The sequence below is a fragment of the Morus notabilis genome, unplaced genomic scaffold, assembly GCF_000414095.1.
Source record: "Morus notabilis unplaced genomic scaffold, ASM41409v2 Scaffold139, whole genome shotgun sequence".
In the NCBI taxonomy this organism is placed as follows: domain Eukaryota; kingdom Viridiplantae; phylum Streptophyta; class Magnoliopsida; order Rosales; family Moraceae; genus Morus; species Morus notabilis.
Genome location: NW_010361068.1, coordinates 124948 through 140053, shown reverse-complemented (window position 1 = coordinate 140053; position 15106 = coordinate 124948). Strand labels below are relative to the sequence as shown.

Here is a 15106-nt window from a genome sequence, read left to right as displayed (position 1 = left end):
ATAGAAATCTAGCATAACAATCACGTATATACATACGTCGACGCCTCTAAGGAGGCGACGACAACATAAAACAAGATTCTAAGGAATCTGTAAGCTCCAAGGATCATAACGTTGACTAATCCCAAGAGGAGAGGCGATTCTTGGTAAATTTCAAGAAATTTACAAAGATAACGATCCTGTATTTAAAATGCCGACCTCTCCATGGAAAAGGAAGTCTTCCTAAAGGGCATCAAAGATAGATGTAAAAATAAAAGCAGTAGTACATTATATTAAAAACAAAATATATATATATATATACATGCTGATGGACATAGAGCCCATTGTCTCAAATATAAACAATTGTCTAAAAAAAAAACACCACAGGAGGTATGCTCCTAGTTATCACCACCACTAGCCGAGCCATCTCCATCTCCAGGCGGGGAAGAGCTATCGTTGTCAACAGGAGGAAGGGGAACGTACAAAAAGCTCAAATCCTACTCAGGGTGATGCTGTCTGATCAAATCTATAATCAGTTCCCCAGTAGATTGAAAATCCTTGGTGCGGATTTCAATTGGCTCTTCAGAGGTCATGAACTCCTCAACAATCTCCTTGCGTTTGGCGATGAAGTCTTCTGAGTTCAGGAAATTCTCAACAGCCGCAAGCTCGGCTTCGCTCTTCCCTTCGGCTTTCCCTTCGGCAAAATATTTTTCCTTAGCCTCGGCCACATCCTTCTCCGCTGTCTCTGTCCGCCTGGTGGTCTCTTCAACATAAGTCTTCAGACGGGCCACCTCATCCTGTAGGCTCGCCAATTTGGTTAATTCCCTTGTAGGCTCGCCAGTTGGGCCATGATCGCGTCCTTCTCCCTAATGGCCGTCGAGCATTTGGACTTAGCATTTTCAATGAGAGATCTAAGTTTTGCTTCCAGATCGTCCATTTCCTTGCCACGTTCCTCAACCTTGACCAGGTCGATGAGGTTAAGAATGGTGAAGACAAGGCCCTGAAAATAAATCAGAAGTCAGAAGAAATAAAAGTCGAGTCTAGAAATAAACAGTCGATGCTTACGTGGATCTGGAAGGATATCTGCTTGCGTTGATGATCCACCAGAGAAGAACGGGATGCGGAGACCCAATGCTTATCAAAAAATGACTCATACAAGGCCTGAAAGACCAGGGAGAAGAGGGGAGGAAGATTCAGCATCGCCTCAATTTGGGTGTCAGAGACATCATGAACCTGGAACGTCGGGTCCATGACCTTCGCCTCTAGCATGAGGAGGCGCTCCCTGGGCGGAGGAAGAACCTCGGCGACGTTAGGAATGGGAACCACCGGCGTCCAGACACCCCCAGTTACCTGTGCCTCCTCCTTACGAACCCTCTTGGGCACAGGAGCCTCTCACGTTGATCCCGAGGCACCCCCCGACGACTTCCTCTTCTAGAGAATCGAGGAGGAGGCGCCGGCGCTAACTTTCACCTTTCCTTTCTGTTGAGGTCGGTTGCCAGTAGGGAGTTAGATGTTCAGTGAAGCCATTTCTGCACAACTACAAGTTAGAATCAAAGGATCAATGGTGAATCATACCCACAAAGGGGACAAGTCCAGAAGATTTACCTTCTGCATTCAAATTAAAAAACTCTTGAATGAGAGGGAGGTGTGTGAGATCCGGAAGAGAAAGGATTAGCCCTGCTTCCCTAAGGTTGTCCTTGGTCAGAAGGACGTCGATATGACGATCACCCTCTGGAATAGCAAAGGCCTCATCAACCCTCGCCCGTCTGTGCCCGGTTTGCTTCGGCCGGTCGTGACTAACTGCCAATCAAAGTAATTGTCAGCGTTATAAAAAGAAAAGGAAAGGAGAATAAGTTACTTCTGAGTCTTACTCAGACTCCCAAACGACGTTTGCACTTTTCAGCGGTGGCGTCTGCAGTCTTCGGGGTGAAAGTTAAAAGGTCCTGTGACCATAAAGAACATGGGCTTCCAGCCATGTAAGGAAGAGGGGATTCCTTGTATTAATTTTCCTAAGATGGGCTTAGATCGCCCATAACCCCCCTAAATTGTACCATCCCTCACACTTCGCAACATGGCTCAATTTGTATATATACATGAACTCGTCCAGTGACAGGTCTACGTCAAACCGCTGACTCCATAGAACCCAGACACCAGCAAAGCTGTACCAGAAGTTCGGCGCCAATTGAACAGGGGAGATGCCATGGTGGTGGCAGTATTCCTTCACGAAGGGATGAACTGGCAAAGTCATCTCTGCGGTGAAGGCCAGGGTATATACTGGAAGATACCCAGGTGAAGGAAGGCTGGACCTAAAGTTTATATCCGGGAGAAGGTAATCAAACCATCTCCCATCTATATGACCTTCTGTATAGGCTCGAACGATGTCCCTATTCTGAGTCTTCGGCTCTGTCACGTCGGCCGTGAAAAAAGGACGGTCGAGATCTCCGCTCATGCCAGCCAAGGGGGCGCCCACGCCGGAGGCGAAAAAAATGCATTCCCCCTACCAAGGAAGCTTCGCCGTTATCACCACCTTCGACCAAAAGGTTAACGCTGTCAATCTCTCTCGCCTCTACCGCATAGTCCTCGACTTCCTAGAGGACAGAGTCATCGTATGTTGAGGAGGATGTCCACGAAACTTCGGCGGCAGAGGGAGAATCTGGCCTTACAATAGATGAAGGGTCCTCTCAACGGTTAGATGGTTTAGGAGCCATCGTTCTGGTATAACAAAAGAAAAAAAAGGGGGGGATGATGTGAGGAGCTAAGCCAAAATCCTAAGTCAAGAGGGAAAGGAAAGCGACGATTGTTTAAACTTTCGATGGCTGGAAAGGTATATGAATGCCGATGGCTTAGAAAGCCGTCGACTATTCATAAGGAAAAAATGACGGGTGTTCATGTAAAACCCATATTCATCAATCAAATATCCCAAACCCAGAATCCTAAAGTTCTCTAGTCAGCTAGAAACCAAGAAAGCTATCCTATGTGAGTAGCAATACGCAAAGTAAGTCTCTGAACTCAGTATCTTTCTCAAACCTAGGGCATGTAATGATCCGAAAAATTGAGAAAAAAACAGAAGATAGAAGGACTTACTAGGGATTCAAGAAATGTTAGAATCCGGAGCGCAACCCGAATGAACTTCACAAAACACCGAAGAGAACGAGATGTGGATTCTGGGAGAATTTGGGCAGAGTAACAATAGTCCTCAGAGGTTTGGATAGAAGTCTCAGTTCGAAGCAGCTTTTTAAGGTAAGACGAGCCCTCGACCCCTGAGCATTGGATGGAATCCTAATATACAATGGCGAGGGTAACCAATCGAGATCAAACGGCGGAAACAAAGGCGGGAAGCTAAAAAGACGCGATCCAACTCCTCAGATTCGTTCGTTTAAATAAAGGCCCACGTCAGCATGTTGATTGAACTGACACGACATTTGCACTTCTCAAGGGATTTTCGAACCACCCGAGGCATTATTGTGAGGGAGGTTCGGAGTTAGGCACCCGCATCTGAAGCAAACAAAAGAGCCAGAGCAAATCCCAGACCTCTTGCCCCTCCCCCTTATGACGTGAAAGGGTCGATCATATATAACCGTCGACCTTACATACGGTCGAGGCCTATATGATCGCATCAAATGTACCGTGACAGGGTCGACGGGGAGAGAGGCTACGCCTTGCTTAATACAGTATGAGCGCCGAGGGCAGAACAGAGATGACTGGGCCTATGCCCCAAGAAATACCTGATATGACAAGTTGGAAATCCTGAAGTTACGTCTAGGTTTGGAGAAAGTCAGTGGCACAGGAAATGATTATAAGCTCCTAAACCACCTAAAACGGACGATTAAAGATTACAGGGGATCTGCAGAGCCGTAATAGGCGACATATTGGGTGAGTGAACAGTCCAAAAGGTGTTGGCAAGCTAAAGTCTAGGCAAACGAGATGGTAGGCCACTCGAGTGGATGGACCACTTGGAAGGAACCGTCAAAAAACCCTACAAGCAGCCTAGATATTCATATGTACCCGGAAAGCTATAAAAGGGGCTAAACCCCAGAAGAAAGGAAAGATGTTGTTCGAATGTAGTCAAGAGAGAACAAAAAGTATAACATAATTTACAATGGATGTAGCTCTTAATTAACAGAGTGAACCACTCAAAACTCGTGCGTTTTTATTCTCATTCAAGCACTATTTTTACACTGCTCATCATACTTTCTTTACAAAACATCCACTCAAACTCTAGTACACTTAGTTACAAGTTTTAAATCGCTAACCCAACGGGCCACCGTGGGGTAATCCGGTGCAGTATTGTTGACAAAAATCGACCGTCAACAACTATTATCTAGATTTTTTATATCTATGGCCCTCCAGAGCTCCAACCTGCCAACTCTCTTACTCCATACCATCACCAACAATTTTTCGCCTTACTTTTCTCCATGCCAAAACTATAGATTTCACTGGAACAACAGTACAAGTTATTCATTCATTTATTTATTTACTGTTGTTATAAAAGAAGCATATACACATTTTATTAAATCAAGGGGAAAGAAACGAAGAAAAAAGAGAGACATGTTCTTGTTCACAAACTTTTTCATTGTACATGAAACTTATAAGACTCAAAATTATACAAGTCTAACTGTAAATTAGTTCCAACAGTGTTTATGAAGTCTAGTTATATGCTCATACCACTTTTATGTATACATATACTTAATCCTTGCACAAAAGTCATGTATTTGAATACCAGCTCTCTAAAAAAATATTTAGGGCTATTAAGTTATCAGTCAATTTAGTTTTTGGTATCATTGGCTTTTACAAGTTTACAAACCGTAACTGAACCAAGAGTGGTAGAAAACTGACCAATAACCAACAGATAATAGTTAGTTTGATTCAATTGGTTTGACCGACAGTTGGTGAGGAGGGAAGCGAGGCACAAAGTCAGGCATGGAGCAAAGAAGAGGTGAAAATGTTGAGGCCAATAGGGGAAATGGCAAACTGAATAGGGAAGTATTCTTTTAAAAACTCATCTCCATTCGGTTTGAACTAAATCTTTCAACTTTAAAACTGAAAAAGTTGAGTCAATTCGGTTTGAATTCAGCTCGGTTTTTTCACCAAAACAAAATGAGAAAATGAGGAAAATAGCACTTTTTGGAGGGGTTCTTAGAATTAATTGGTAAATTTTAAAAAACGTTTAGTAAAAGCATATTCTTTCTCGTTAACACTTTCTCTCCTCGTGCTCCCTCTCTCTCGCTTGCCCTCTCTCTCTCCATGCTCGCGATGAAGCCACCAAGGCTGTGCCAATGTTGCAATGCCATTCGCGTTTGTCCTGCTTCATCGTTTGCCTTTTCCGTCATGATTTTGTTGCCTCAGTTTGATCTGATTTCCTCACACGATTTTCGCTAGAGAAAGATCGTCAATGAGAATCTCTACCAAGTTGGCAATGGAACTCCACGCGCTAAGATCAAACTTCTTTGCAAATTCCTGATTCCTCCACACCCAGCTACACAGAGCTCCTGAGAACTTGACTGTTTCTCAAAACGTGATGGTGCCCTCTAGAGCTGCAAGTTTGGGCTAAGCTAAACGGGTAAGATTGAGGCCCACTGCTGTTTGCCCGGGTTCGGCTCTAAATTTTTTGCGCTTAGAGCCTGACTAGGCCGATCCTCTTTCCTTTTATGTCGGATTGACCCGGTTTAAACCTCATATTTTTAAAGAATTTTTTTGAAAATACCTTATAAAATTTCAGATCGGACCAGGCCGGCCCTAAACTTTTTAGGTTTAGGGTGAGACTAAGCCGAATCTCTCTCTTTTAGGGTCGGACCGGGCCGGCCTGAAATTTCCCTTTGGGTCGCCGGGCTCGTCGGCCTAAACTTACACCTCTAGTGTCGTCATAGAGGTTGTCTCCAGATCCGACGAAGAGATCAACAACTTTACCTTAAATTTTTGTCAAATGACTCATTTACTTGGTAAATGACTCATTTAATTGATAAATAATTCATTTAGCGATAAATGATTTATTTATTGTGCACCAAGATAAGTGAAATTTCTGGTCAGAGTTCGTCGCCCCTAGTCAGTACATTCTGGAGTTCGTAAAGATCTACAGCGAGTGAGCAATGTTCACAATGGCTAGGCTATGAAGGAGAAGATCTGACGCTGCACAATTGAACTCACGAACGGATATAAAAGTGGAATGGTTCTCACCAGTTAGAGGCACCATTGGTCACCGATCGCTTAAGTTGCCAACGAGATGTCTTGAATCTTCAATTCTGCACGCAACGAAAGGAGAAGAGAGAGAATAAACAATAGAATATTTATGAAACTAAATTAAGTAAATTACATTTTAAAAATATTTAAAATAAATTGTAATTTACTGCGTTAATGATTCATTTATTTCTCATTAAAGATTTTTTTCCACATAAATGTTCTTTTTACGATTGATAAAAAGATTCTTTCTACATAAAAAAAAAAAAATTTACCACGTAAATTATGTATTACCAGTTATAAATAAAACAATTACACGGTAAACTGTTATTTACTTTAAATAATTTTAAAAACTACTATTTACTTAATTTAGTTTAATTAACAAAGGATAAGAATGTTATTGCAGATTATTTTATAGACTTATTTACAAATATCATAACTTGTGAAAATTCATTTTTTCAACCATAATGGACATATATGTAATTAACTCAAAAGAAAAAACTAATAATTACACTACAAGGTAAAATTTCATAACTTAAATTGAAATTTAACCAAGTTTTTAGAATATTATAAAGGGATAAAATCATTTTGCTACTCTTTATTATAAAAAAATATGCTTTTAGTATCATGTATTTTTTATAATATTAAAATGATACATTCACTTTTTAAAAATCATTTTTTGGGTACTTGAAGCTAATTTTTAAGATATGTAATGTCCAAACTATCATTTTTATCAATTAAATAAAAATCAATATCTTTTAAAAAATCTAAAAATATTTAAAATATTAAAATATTTAAAAGAAAATAACAAAAAAAAGTCATGATTTTTTTCGACGGAAAAGGCCGAGTCCTATCGTTATGTTTAAGACGGAAAAGGCCGAGTAATGAGGCCCAACTTAACCCAACAAGGATGAGTCCGAGTCAAAATCAGATAGATCGGTCAGCATAACTCGTTCGTCCCGAACCTCTCCGGTGTTTCGAAACGATCTCCGAAACGTCGAGGCCGACCAAATCCAAATTTGTCGGTTGCTTTTGGAGCCATTTCCGATACACCGTAAATTCATTTTCTCACTCTATTCTCACATTTAGCTTTCCAATTGATTTGCTTCTGTTTGTGTTCGTGATTGCCGGGTATTTTAGGAGTTCATGTCCATTTCGAAATTAGGGTTTCGCTTGCTCTTTAATTCCCAATCTAAAAGTAATAGCTTTACTGCCCCTGGATTCGATCAGATCATATTGGTTTGCAATTCTATTTGTTTGATGCGCTCACCATAATATTATTGTTATTTCAACACATGATTTTCCAACGAATTTCGAGCAAATTGAACAAGGTTTTGGGGATCAAGGAGTTTGTTTCTCAAATATTCTTAATTGGGATGGATTGAATGGGAGATTGAAAAGTCTTTTTTATTTTTGGTGAATAATGTTTATCTGAATTGCTTTTTGTTCCGTCAGCTGTAGGATCCCCATTATTATCAATGGCACTGATTAATTTTTCGGAGTCTCCGAGATGAGGTTCAAGAATGATTTAGTTTTGAATTTGATGTTCAGCTGCTTAGTTTTTATCTAGTTGCTATTCTATTGTATAAACGTTATTGTTCCTGCCACAGGAATGGGGAAGAATCCTAAGACAGTTTTGGGTTAAGAAGGGTATGGAAAATTTATACGTCCTTTTACACGGTCACGGTTTAAGTAGTTTATGCTTAAGGTACTGTAGATTTTTGTTTGCATCGTGTTTTAGTTTTAATGGAGTTTGAATATAATCGGATAATGGATATAGCAGAGTTAGACGTATATTTTTCAATAACAGAGAAGAAGAAGAAGAAGAGAATAAGAGGGGAGATTGTGATGGAAAAGAATGAGAAAAAAAAAAAGACGAAACCAACAATCGAATTGTTCTCTTTGGTTTATAACAGAACGAAGCAAGGACCTGAGTAATTGATACAATGATATTGAAACCAGGGATATAATGAAGTGGAAAACATAAGAATAAGGAAATGGTGCGCTTGCACTTGGTGGCGATGATGTTTGCCACTGTCGATGAAAATTCAGCGTGATTTGTTACTTTTGATCTTTTGCTTATTTACTTACATGTTGCTTAAGTTGGGATTCTTTGCTAGATTCGCATTCCTTGAATCACCTACCTAAGTATTTGTTTTTAACGTTTCTGAAATCTGGAAATACGCATATATATATTTTACTTTGGGGACGTGCAATTGGAGAATATATAACTTATTGAGGTTCTTTAAACATTCCTTAGCATGAGTTTTGTTTTCCGGGGGACAAGAGCAGATATAGAAAGTGGATTTCCAGGATTTGTACCTGAGCAGCGTCCAATGGTACACATATATCCCATATATCAGACGTAGTTTTCTTGTTGTTTCAATTTAGAGTTCCTCATCACATATGTAGAGTTTCAACTATTATTTATCTGCTAATCTTATTGTTTTTCCCCCTCCCATCAGCGTGTACATTCTGCACGTCCAGTTAGTTCCAACTCACTTACTTTCCTTGTTACAGGTATTTATATCCTCACTCTATAATGCTCCTAATATATATTACCAGCTATTTTCTTATAGAGATATTAAATTCACTTAATGTATTTTTTATGTCAGTTTTATTGCTATTCATGATACTGAACTCGCACCAGATGTCACCTAACTTTCTGGTATTTTCTTTCTCTGGCTACTAGTGAGGGGTATAATCTTGCTAATTAAGGTTAGCATTAGTTTCCAAATCATAGTAAATTTTACTGGGGTGTCTCTTCGATTTATTTCTGCAGCTATGGCTTGTGCTCGGTGTCTTTTTGATGGCCACAACATTAAGGATGTATGCAACTTGCCAGCAACTTCAAGCTCAAGCCCAAGCTCATGCTGCGGCAGCCAGTGGCCTTGTCGGTCATACTGAATTGCGCTTGCACATGCCACCATCCATATCACTGGCAACAAGAGGACGTCTGCAGGGCCTCAGGCTTCAGCTTGCTCTTCTTGACCGTGAATTTGATGACTTGGGTCTGTTATCTAGAGATATATTTCTTTAAAGGATTTCTGTTGCTTGAAATGGGATAAGTGTTTATTAAGTTATAATATTTCCCGAAGACACTTCTTTCTAGTATATGTTGAATTTCTTGTTAGCAAAAATATATATATATATATATATGTTGAACTATTTCATCCTCTTGCATTATTTTAGTATCTTACTTTTCTCCAAAAGTGGAGTGGCAACTCAATCATTTAAATTGTTCAAATCAGTTTAATTTGCAAAAATCCAAAACTTTCTGGCAAAAAGAAAGAATAACATAAGATTATTAATTTTTGCATAGTTTTTTCTGGTTTTTGACAGATTATGAAACATTGAGAGCGCTGGATGCTGATAATGTTCCAACAGCTTCTTCTATGAGTGAGGAAGAGATAAATGCTCTTCCTGTTCATAAATACAAGGTTGCTGGTTCTCAAACGTAAGTTTTGAGTTTTACTTGTTGGCAGTTTTTCCACCTTTTTTTTTTTTTTTTAAAACCCTTAGAATAAGAGCTCTGATAATTGAAGTTTGTTTTTGTACTTAATTCTTTCCCCATTCAACTTTTCCTAGGAATGAACGTTTCTTTTACTGTTCACAAATTTGTTAGTTGAACTTTTCCCCTTTGAAATTCCTTCTCATGCTATTTCAATTCCTTCACATGTTGTTATGAGAAAGTTGAGGGTGTGGGGAAAAAAGGAAAATGGGGAGGAAAAGGAGATACATTGTGAAACCTGTAGAAACTTTAAGTTCCTAAACTTGTTTGAAATATGTCAAACTTGAATATTAGTCTTTTTGAAGCAGTTAAAAAATTGCTATCATTCTGATTATTAGAGTATTTGGGTCTGAAAATCCATTATTAGAAAGTTCTTGTTTTGATTGCAGTGGTGCCTCTTCTATGCAACAGGCCTCATCTTCAGCATCCGTTGAGGTATTAACAATTCTTTTGCGGCCTTCTCGTTGTCTTTCCATTTACTCTCTCTCATGTATATTTTCTATTGTCTATAGCAGAAGCAAGGAACCTCTAGCGGTGCAGCTGGGAACACTAAGGCCTCAGAAGATGAACTGACTTGTAGTGTTTGCTTGGAGCAAGTTAATGTGGGAGAACTCATCCGGAGCTTGCCATGCTTGCATCAGGTTTAGCATCTTGTTTCAAATGATTCGATATTCTCAAGCTAATATTCCTAGATTTTGTATGACATTGTTAATTGAGAGAGTCGGTAATACCGTACCACATTGGGAATATCTACCAATGTCTTAAAATGACTCAATGTCACGAATCTATATTAAGTCGATTTAGTAGGGGGATTAGCAAGTGAGTCTCTTTCCTTTACATCTGTGTTTATATCTATTTGTAGTTACTATATTGAAAATCCTTAAGGGTATCTTCCTCTGTTTTTATTGAAAATAGAACTAAAAAGACGTAATAGTTAGTGTTCTCTCTAATCTTCATTTTTCCAGCGTTGTATGGTAACCATGAAAATAACTTTTGATTTTGCAGTTCCATGCTAACTGCATTGACCCTTGGCTAAGGCAACAAGGAACATGTCCTGTATGTAAATTCCGGGCGGGATCCGGTTGGCATGAAAATGGACAAGATGAAGTGGATGCTTCTTATATGGTTTAAATCCTCTCCACTCAGACACTGATTTAACTAGTGAATGCCTCTGCCTGAAGGGGCTTTCCATCGACTAAAAAGGGGTTGTCTATAGAGTATAGAGAAACTATTTTTTAAGTTATTGGCTTATTGCCAGCATCTATTGTAATTACCTTGACATAGGCATCTAGATGAGTGACAGAGCACTCTTTGGTCGACTTCACCGCTTTTTTTTTTTTTTTTTTTTTTTTTTTGGGTGAAAGTAACATAAAAAACTCTGTTACTTTGATGCTGGTTGATTCTAGTATTACACACCCAAACCAATGTGCAATTGCCTATAGGAGTAGAAACGGGGCCTTGTTACAAGAACAGACGTTTATTCTATTAAAATCTCTTCTTAATTTCCCCAAGTTTTTCTACATTGAAATGAGCTTGTTGGATGGTTTGACTCATTTATTAAAAGCTTGCGTACCAATTTTTGTTTTTTTTTTTGTTTTTTTCTTTTTTAATACAAGGCGGGTGGGTTAACCCCACGACCTTCCGCAAAGCCCCAGCTACCCAAACCCGCGACTGGAGCAAACAATCTAAAGGCTACATACCAATTATTATTGATGGTACTTGGGAAACTATTATGGTTCACGAGTTTCGGAAGAAGATACGACATAGTGAGTTGAACAGCCGTCTCGAAATTTCATATTGAACACAAAAGGACCGACCTATCTCACCCATAAGAAAAGCATTAACTGTTTTGTTTTAGTATTACAACATAATTGGGACTTAAAAATACCTCTTTAAGAGTTATAGAAATTAACCCAGTCAAGTTATGCAATCTGGCAAATGACAAAACTACTTTCATTTAAATGTATATGTCGTTATATGGCCCTACTTTGCTTTGCCCTTTCCCTTCCCTTTCTTGGATTCCAACTTAGCTTGAATACGAGCAGCCGCGGCAGCTTTGGCTTCTTCTCTTTTCTTCTTTTCTTCCTCTTTGGTTGCAGCGGCAATCTCCCTCTGCTTCTTCAGCTCTCTGTAACAACATCAATTCGTGACATGCATTATTATCATATTGTTCACGAAAGTATATTTATCTTAGAGAGTAAGTCTGCAACTCCGTAGGGTATCAAAAAGGCACATGAATAACGCAGGGATGGTTCAACTTACTCTAGTCTAGCCCTCTCCTCTGAAACACTGCCGAGACTTGATCCCTTCCGTGGATTGCAGGAAACTAACTCCACCTCAAATATAAGTGTGGCACTGCAATTAATACGTAAATAATCATAACAGATATATTGACCAAAACTACTAGCAAAAGCACACAACATAAGCTTTAAACAAATTTCCCCTCTAGTTGTATGGGGGTCTCTTTCTATCCAAATAATGATTTGAAGCAACTGATGCAAAGACTTGTACGTTCACTCTAAACTCCATATTTCCCACATCACATAAGGGAGACGTGAGACGCCACAATGAAGCACACAATCTATGCTTAAAATAATTTTCCCTCTAGTTACATGGGACCTTACTTCTATCCAGCTATTGATTTGATTTTATGGTTTGAGTTTGTCTACTCGCTAAATCAGGTCCCTTCCTTTGTACAATTCCAACTTTAGTTCAAAGACTTGTAAAACAACATGAAGTACTGACTGCTCAGTCTTGAGTTCGATTCTTCTTCTTCTTCTTCTTCTTCTTTATTTATTTATTTTTTGACCCCTACAAGTAGCTGTCAGCCTTTTATTGTCAATCTAACAATAATAAAGGAAGAAAAATGACTTTACTCTGGCGGAATATCGGGCGGGGAGCCGGCACTTCCATACGCATATTCCGGCTTGCAAGTGATTTTTGCTATCTCCCCAACCTGGAATCCAACAACGTATACTAGGTTAAGGGAAATCATTCAACGTCAAAACTAACAAAATTTTACATCAGGAGAACAACTAAACCTTCATAGTTCGTAAGGCGATGTCCCAAGCCTTGATCACAGTCCCCTTTCCGAGCTCAAAAGAGAAAATCGTATTGTCTTCACGTGTAGTATCAAAGATGTCACCAGTTTCTGCCAGAGTGCCTTCATAATGAACTGCTCAGAGTAAACAAATACGTTAGAATGGTAGTAACAGACTAACAGTTTTCATTATTCCAAGAAATCAAAGGACATTTGCAACATGATGATGGAACTAATAGTGTCTTTAAAGTTTAAATATACGTAAAGCCTCAAACTAAGAAGCATAAGAATTTCTGAAAAACCTAAGCGGGAGTCACCTACTTGAATTTGGGGCACTAATTCCTGAATATGGTTATGAGGTGGAAAAAGGACTATTCATTCCAAATTCCAACCTCTATTGAACGTTGTCATTCTATTTCTGTAACTTACAATGTGTAGTAAACACAGAAGTAACGATAAGATTTCATCTGTATGTTACATACCATCAACAAGGGGGAGATCTTCTGTTGGAGCAATCGCCTCTGCTTTTGTGTGCCTTATAACCGTCTTGATGACGCCTCCATCTCCGGTTAAATCAATAGCGTCCCCCATGGCTTGCAATCTTTCAACGGTCTGGTCAATAAGATAAAAAAAACATCATGAGAAAATGTCGGAAATTTATTCAAGACTCAAATTACACACACACACACACACAAATTGCCAAGAAGATTAGACTAATAAAATTAAGCATTGACACCAATTTCAAATACTTACAATTATATATCAGGACTCAATTAAAATGTTGCATAGATGATTTAAAAATAAAAAAGAATGACTAACACAAGAAACAATTAAGTCAAAATAAGTAACGTTCAGCTCATGAAGTTGAAATGCAAAATCCATTAACATTCGTTGAAATCCCCGTAATTCGGTGTCAAATCAAAGCTCAATTTAAACATCTCATGAATCCAAAGAAAAACAGCAAAGAAGCCCACATTATTCCGTTGGTTGTAAATCAATAGATACACATATAAATTAGGGCAAACTAAGAACAGAGCAAGAAATGAACAATTCCAAACCTTAAAACTTCGTTTCAACGTTAATCACGCCACTAACCAAGAAGATACACACAAGAACATAATCAAGAAAATAAATATACCAATGAATTGAATCGAAAATCACATTCAATTTGAAGGATTGGGGGGAAAAAAAAGGACCTAGGGTTTTTCAGTGAGAGAGATAAGTGAAATTGAACTGACCTAGAAATTCTTAGCTGATATCGGAATTGGAGAAACGGAGAGGAGTAACCGGGTTGTCGGGTGGATTCGGCGACGAAAATCGGGTCAGAATTTGGTCGTAGCCGAGAGCTCCGGTGGCCATAGGCGACTGTCGAAATTAACGAAGTGCGAGGAAGGTGAACTGATTTTATACCTAAGCTAATCGAATGGTGAAAATAATCCTACCCGCATATCTAGCGCGTGTCATGTACTTGACTATTGGAAGTTGAGAAAACGGTTGTCTAGTCTATGAAACGCGCCAGAGTAAAGCCTAATTGGGTGAATCAGTGCTTGCTTGCGTATTCTCGTTCATTTCATTTGAATTTAAAATTTGAGTTTAATTACAGTAAAAAGCTCTTAAAAATAGTCAAATTTAATTTTTTTTGTTACAGTAAAAAATTTTCATAAAAAATCACATCTCAAGTCGAATTAAAAACTCGAATCAACGAACTAAACATGCCCATCCTTTCTTCTATTTTTCTTCTTTCCACAGCAATATAATATTATCTTTTTTTCCCTTTTACTGAAGGAATTGCACGTTTTATTTAGATTATTTTTTATTTTTTATTTTTTATTTACCGTTTAATCTCTATTTAAATAAGTTTTTTATTATTTTATTAATTTTTAACGTGAACACGTTAAAAAATTTAACAATTAAAACAATACTTCCTACCAATAAAAAAACTCATTGTAACAAAAAAATTAGAGATGTCAAAAGGGCCGTGCCGGCACGGCCCTTCTAACCCCAGGCCCATGGCGGGCCTGGGCCGTGCCAGGGCCGGGCCTGAGGAGAAACCCTCAGGCCCAGCACTGGCCCTAGTCCATGAGAGCTAGGGCCGGGCCTGGGCCCAGGCCCTTCACGGGCCGGCTCTAGCCCTTTTAATTTTTTTTAATATTTAATTACAAAAAAGAAAATATATCATATGTCCCCAAAAGATGTGATTTTATTGAATTGAGATAATACAAATAAGTACACATAAATGATCAACTCGTTAAAAACCTTGTCAAGTAAATCTCGTGGGGAGATCGGGACAAAACCTTAGTGAAGGAAAAAAGAGAGCAGTATTTTAGGATAAGTAAATTACAAAACCTAAGTGCTTCTAGAAGATTCTGTTATGTATAAACTCAATCTTAACCTAATTTTTTTAA

At 38.8% G+C, this 15106-nt stretch overlaps 2 protein-coding genes across 4 annotated transcripts; one reads left to right on the top strand and one right to left on the bottom strand.

Moving 5' to 3' along the window:
- The first annotated feature begins 7039 nt into the window (after positions 1–7039).
- On the top strand, positions 7040–11163 carry LOC21408041 (E3 ubiquitin-protein ligase SDIR1). Of its 3 annotated transcripts, XM_024165781.1 has the most exons (10): positions 7229–7665; positions 7761–7800; positions 8411–8489; positions 8616–8670; positions 8766–8818; positions 8933–9161; positions 9493–9607; positions 10051–10096; positions 10174–10302; positions 10667–11163. In XM_024165781.1, the coding sequence occupies exons 3-10, from the start codon at positions 8412–8414 to the stop codon at positions 10790–10792; spliced, it is 831 nt and encodes a 276-aa protein (XP_024021549.1). In that variant the 5' UTR covers positions 7229–7665; positions 7761–7800; position 8411; the 3' UTR covers positions 10793–11163. The 3 variants fall into 3 exon arrangements, with proteins under 3 accessions (XP_024021550.1, XP_024021548.1, XP_024021549.1); XM_024165782.1 differs by lacking the exons at positions 7229–7665; positions 7761–7800 and adding an exon at positions 7040–7204 and having other exon boundaries at positions 10177–10302; XM_024165780.1 differs by lacking the exons at positions 7229–7665; positions 7761–7800 and adding an exon at positions 7040–7204.
- Positions 11164–11428: 265 nt separating this feature from the next.
- LOC21408040 (peptidyl-prolyl cis-trans isomerase FKBP20-1) lies at positions 11429–14061 on the bottom strand. Its single transcript, XM_010098288.2, has 6 exons — positions 13940–14061; positions 13184–13313; positions 12703–12836; positions 12538–12617; positions 11924–12016; positions 11429–11789 (listed from the first exon to the last, which is right to left on the bottom strand). Exons 2-6 carry the CDS (start codon positions 13290–13292, stop codon positions 11645–11647), a joined length of 561 nt encoding a protein of 186 aa, XP_010096590.1. The 5' UTR covers positions 13293–13313; positions 13940–14061; the 3' UTR covers positions 11429–11644.
- Between the last annotated feature and the right edge of the window lie 1045 nt (positions 14062–15106).

Excerpts from the sequence above, each read along its gene's own strand:
- LOC21408041 (XM_024165780.1), top strand. The coding sequence starts at position 8,412 with ATGAGTTTTGTTTTCCGGGGGACAAGAGCAGATATAGAAAGTGGATTT. Across the intron at positions 9,608-10,050 it reads AAGGTTGCTGGTTCTCAAAC|TGGTGCCTCTTCTATGCAAC; the intron begins GTAAGTTTTGAG and ends TTTTGATTGCAG. Across the intron at positions 10,303-10,666 it reads GCTTGCCATGCTTGCATCAG|TTCCATGCTAACTGCATTGA; the intron begins GTTTAGCATCTT and ends TTGATTTTGCAG.
- LOC21408040 (XM_010098288.2), bottom strand. The coding sequence starts at position 13,292 with ATGGGGGACGCTATTGATTTAACCGGAGATGGAGGCGTCATCAAGACG. Across the intron at positions 12,837-13,183 it reads AGATCTCCCCCTTGTTGATG|TTCATTATGAAGGCACTCTG; the intron begins GTATGTAACATA and ends TACTCTGAGCAG. Across the intron at positions 12,618-12,702 it reads TCGCCTTACGAACTATGAAG|GTTGGGGAGATAGCAAAAAT; the intron begins GTTTAGTTGTTC and ends GTTGGATTCCAG.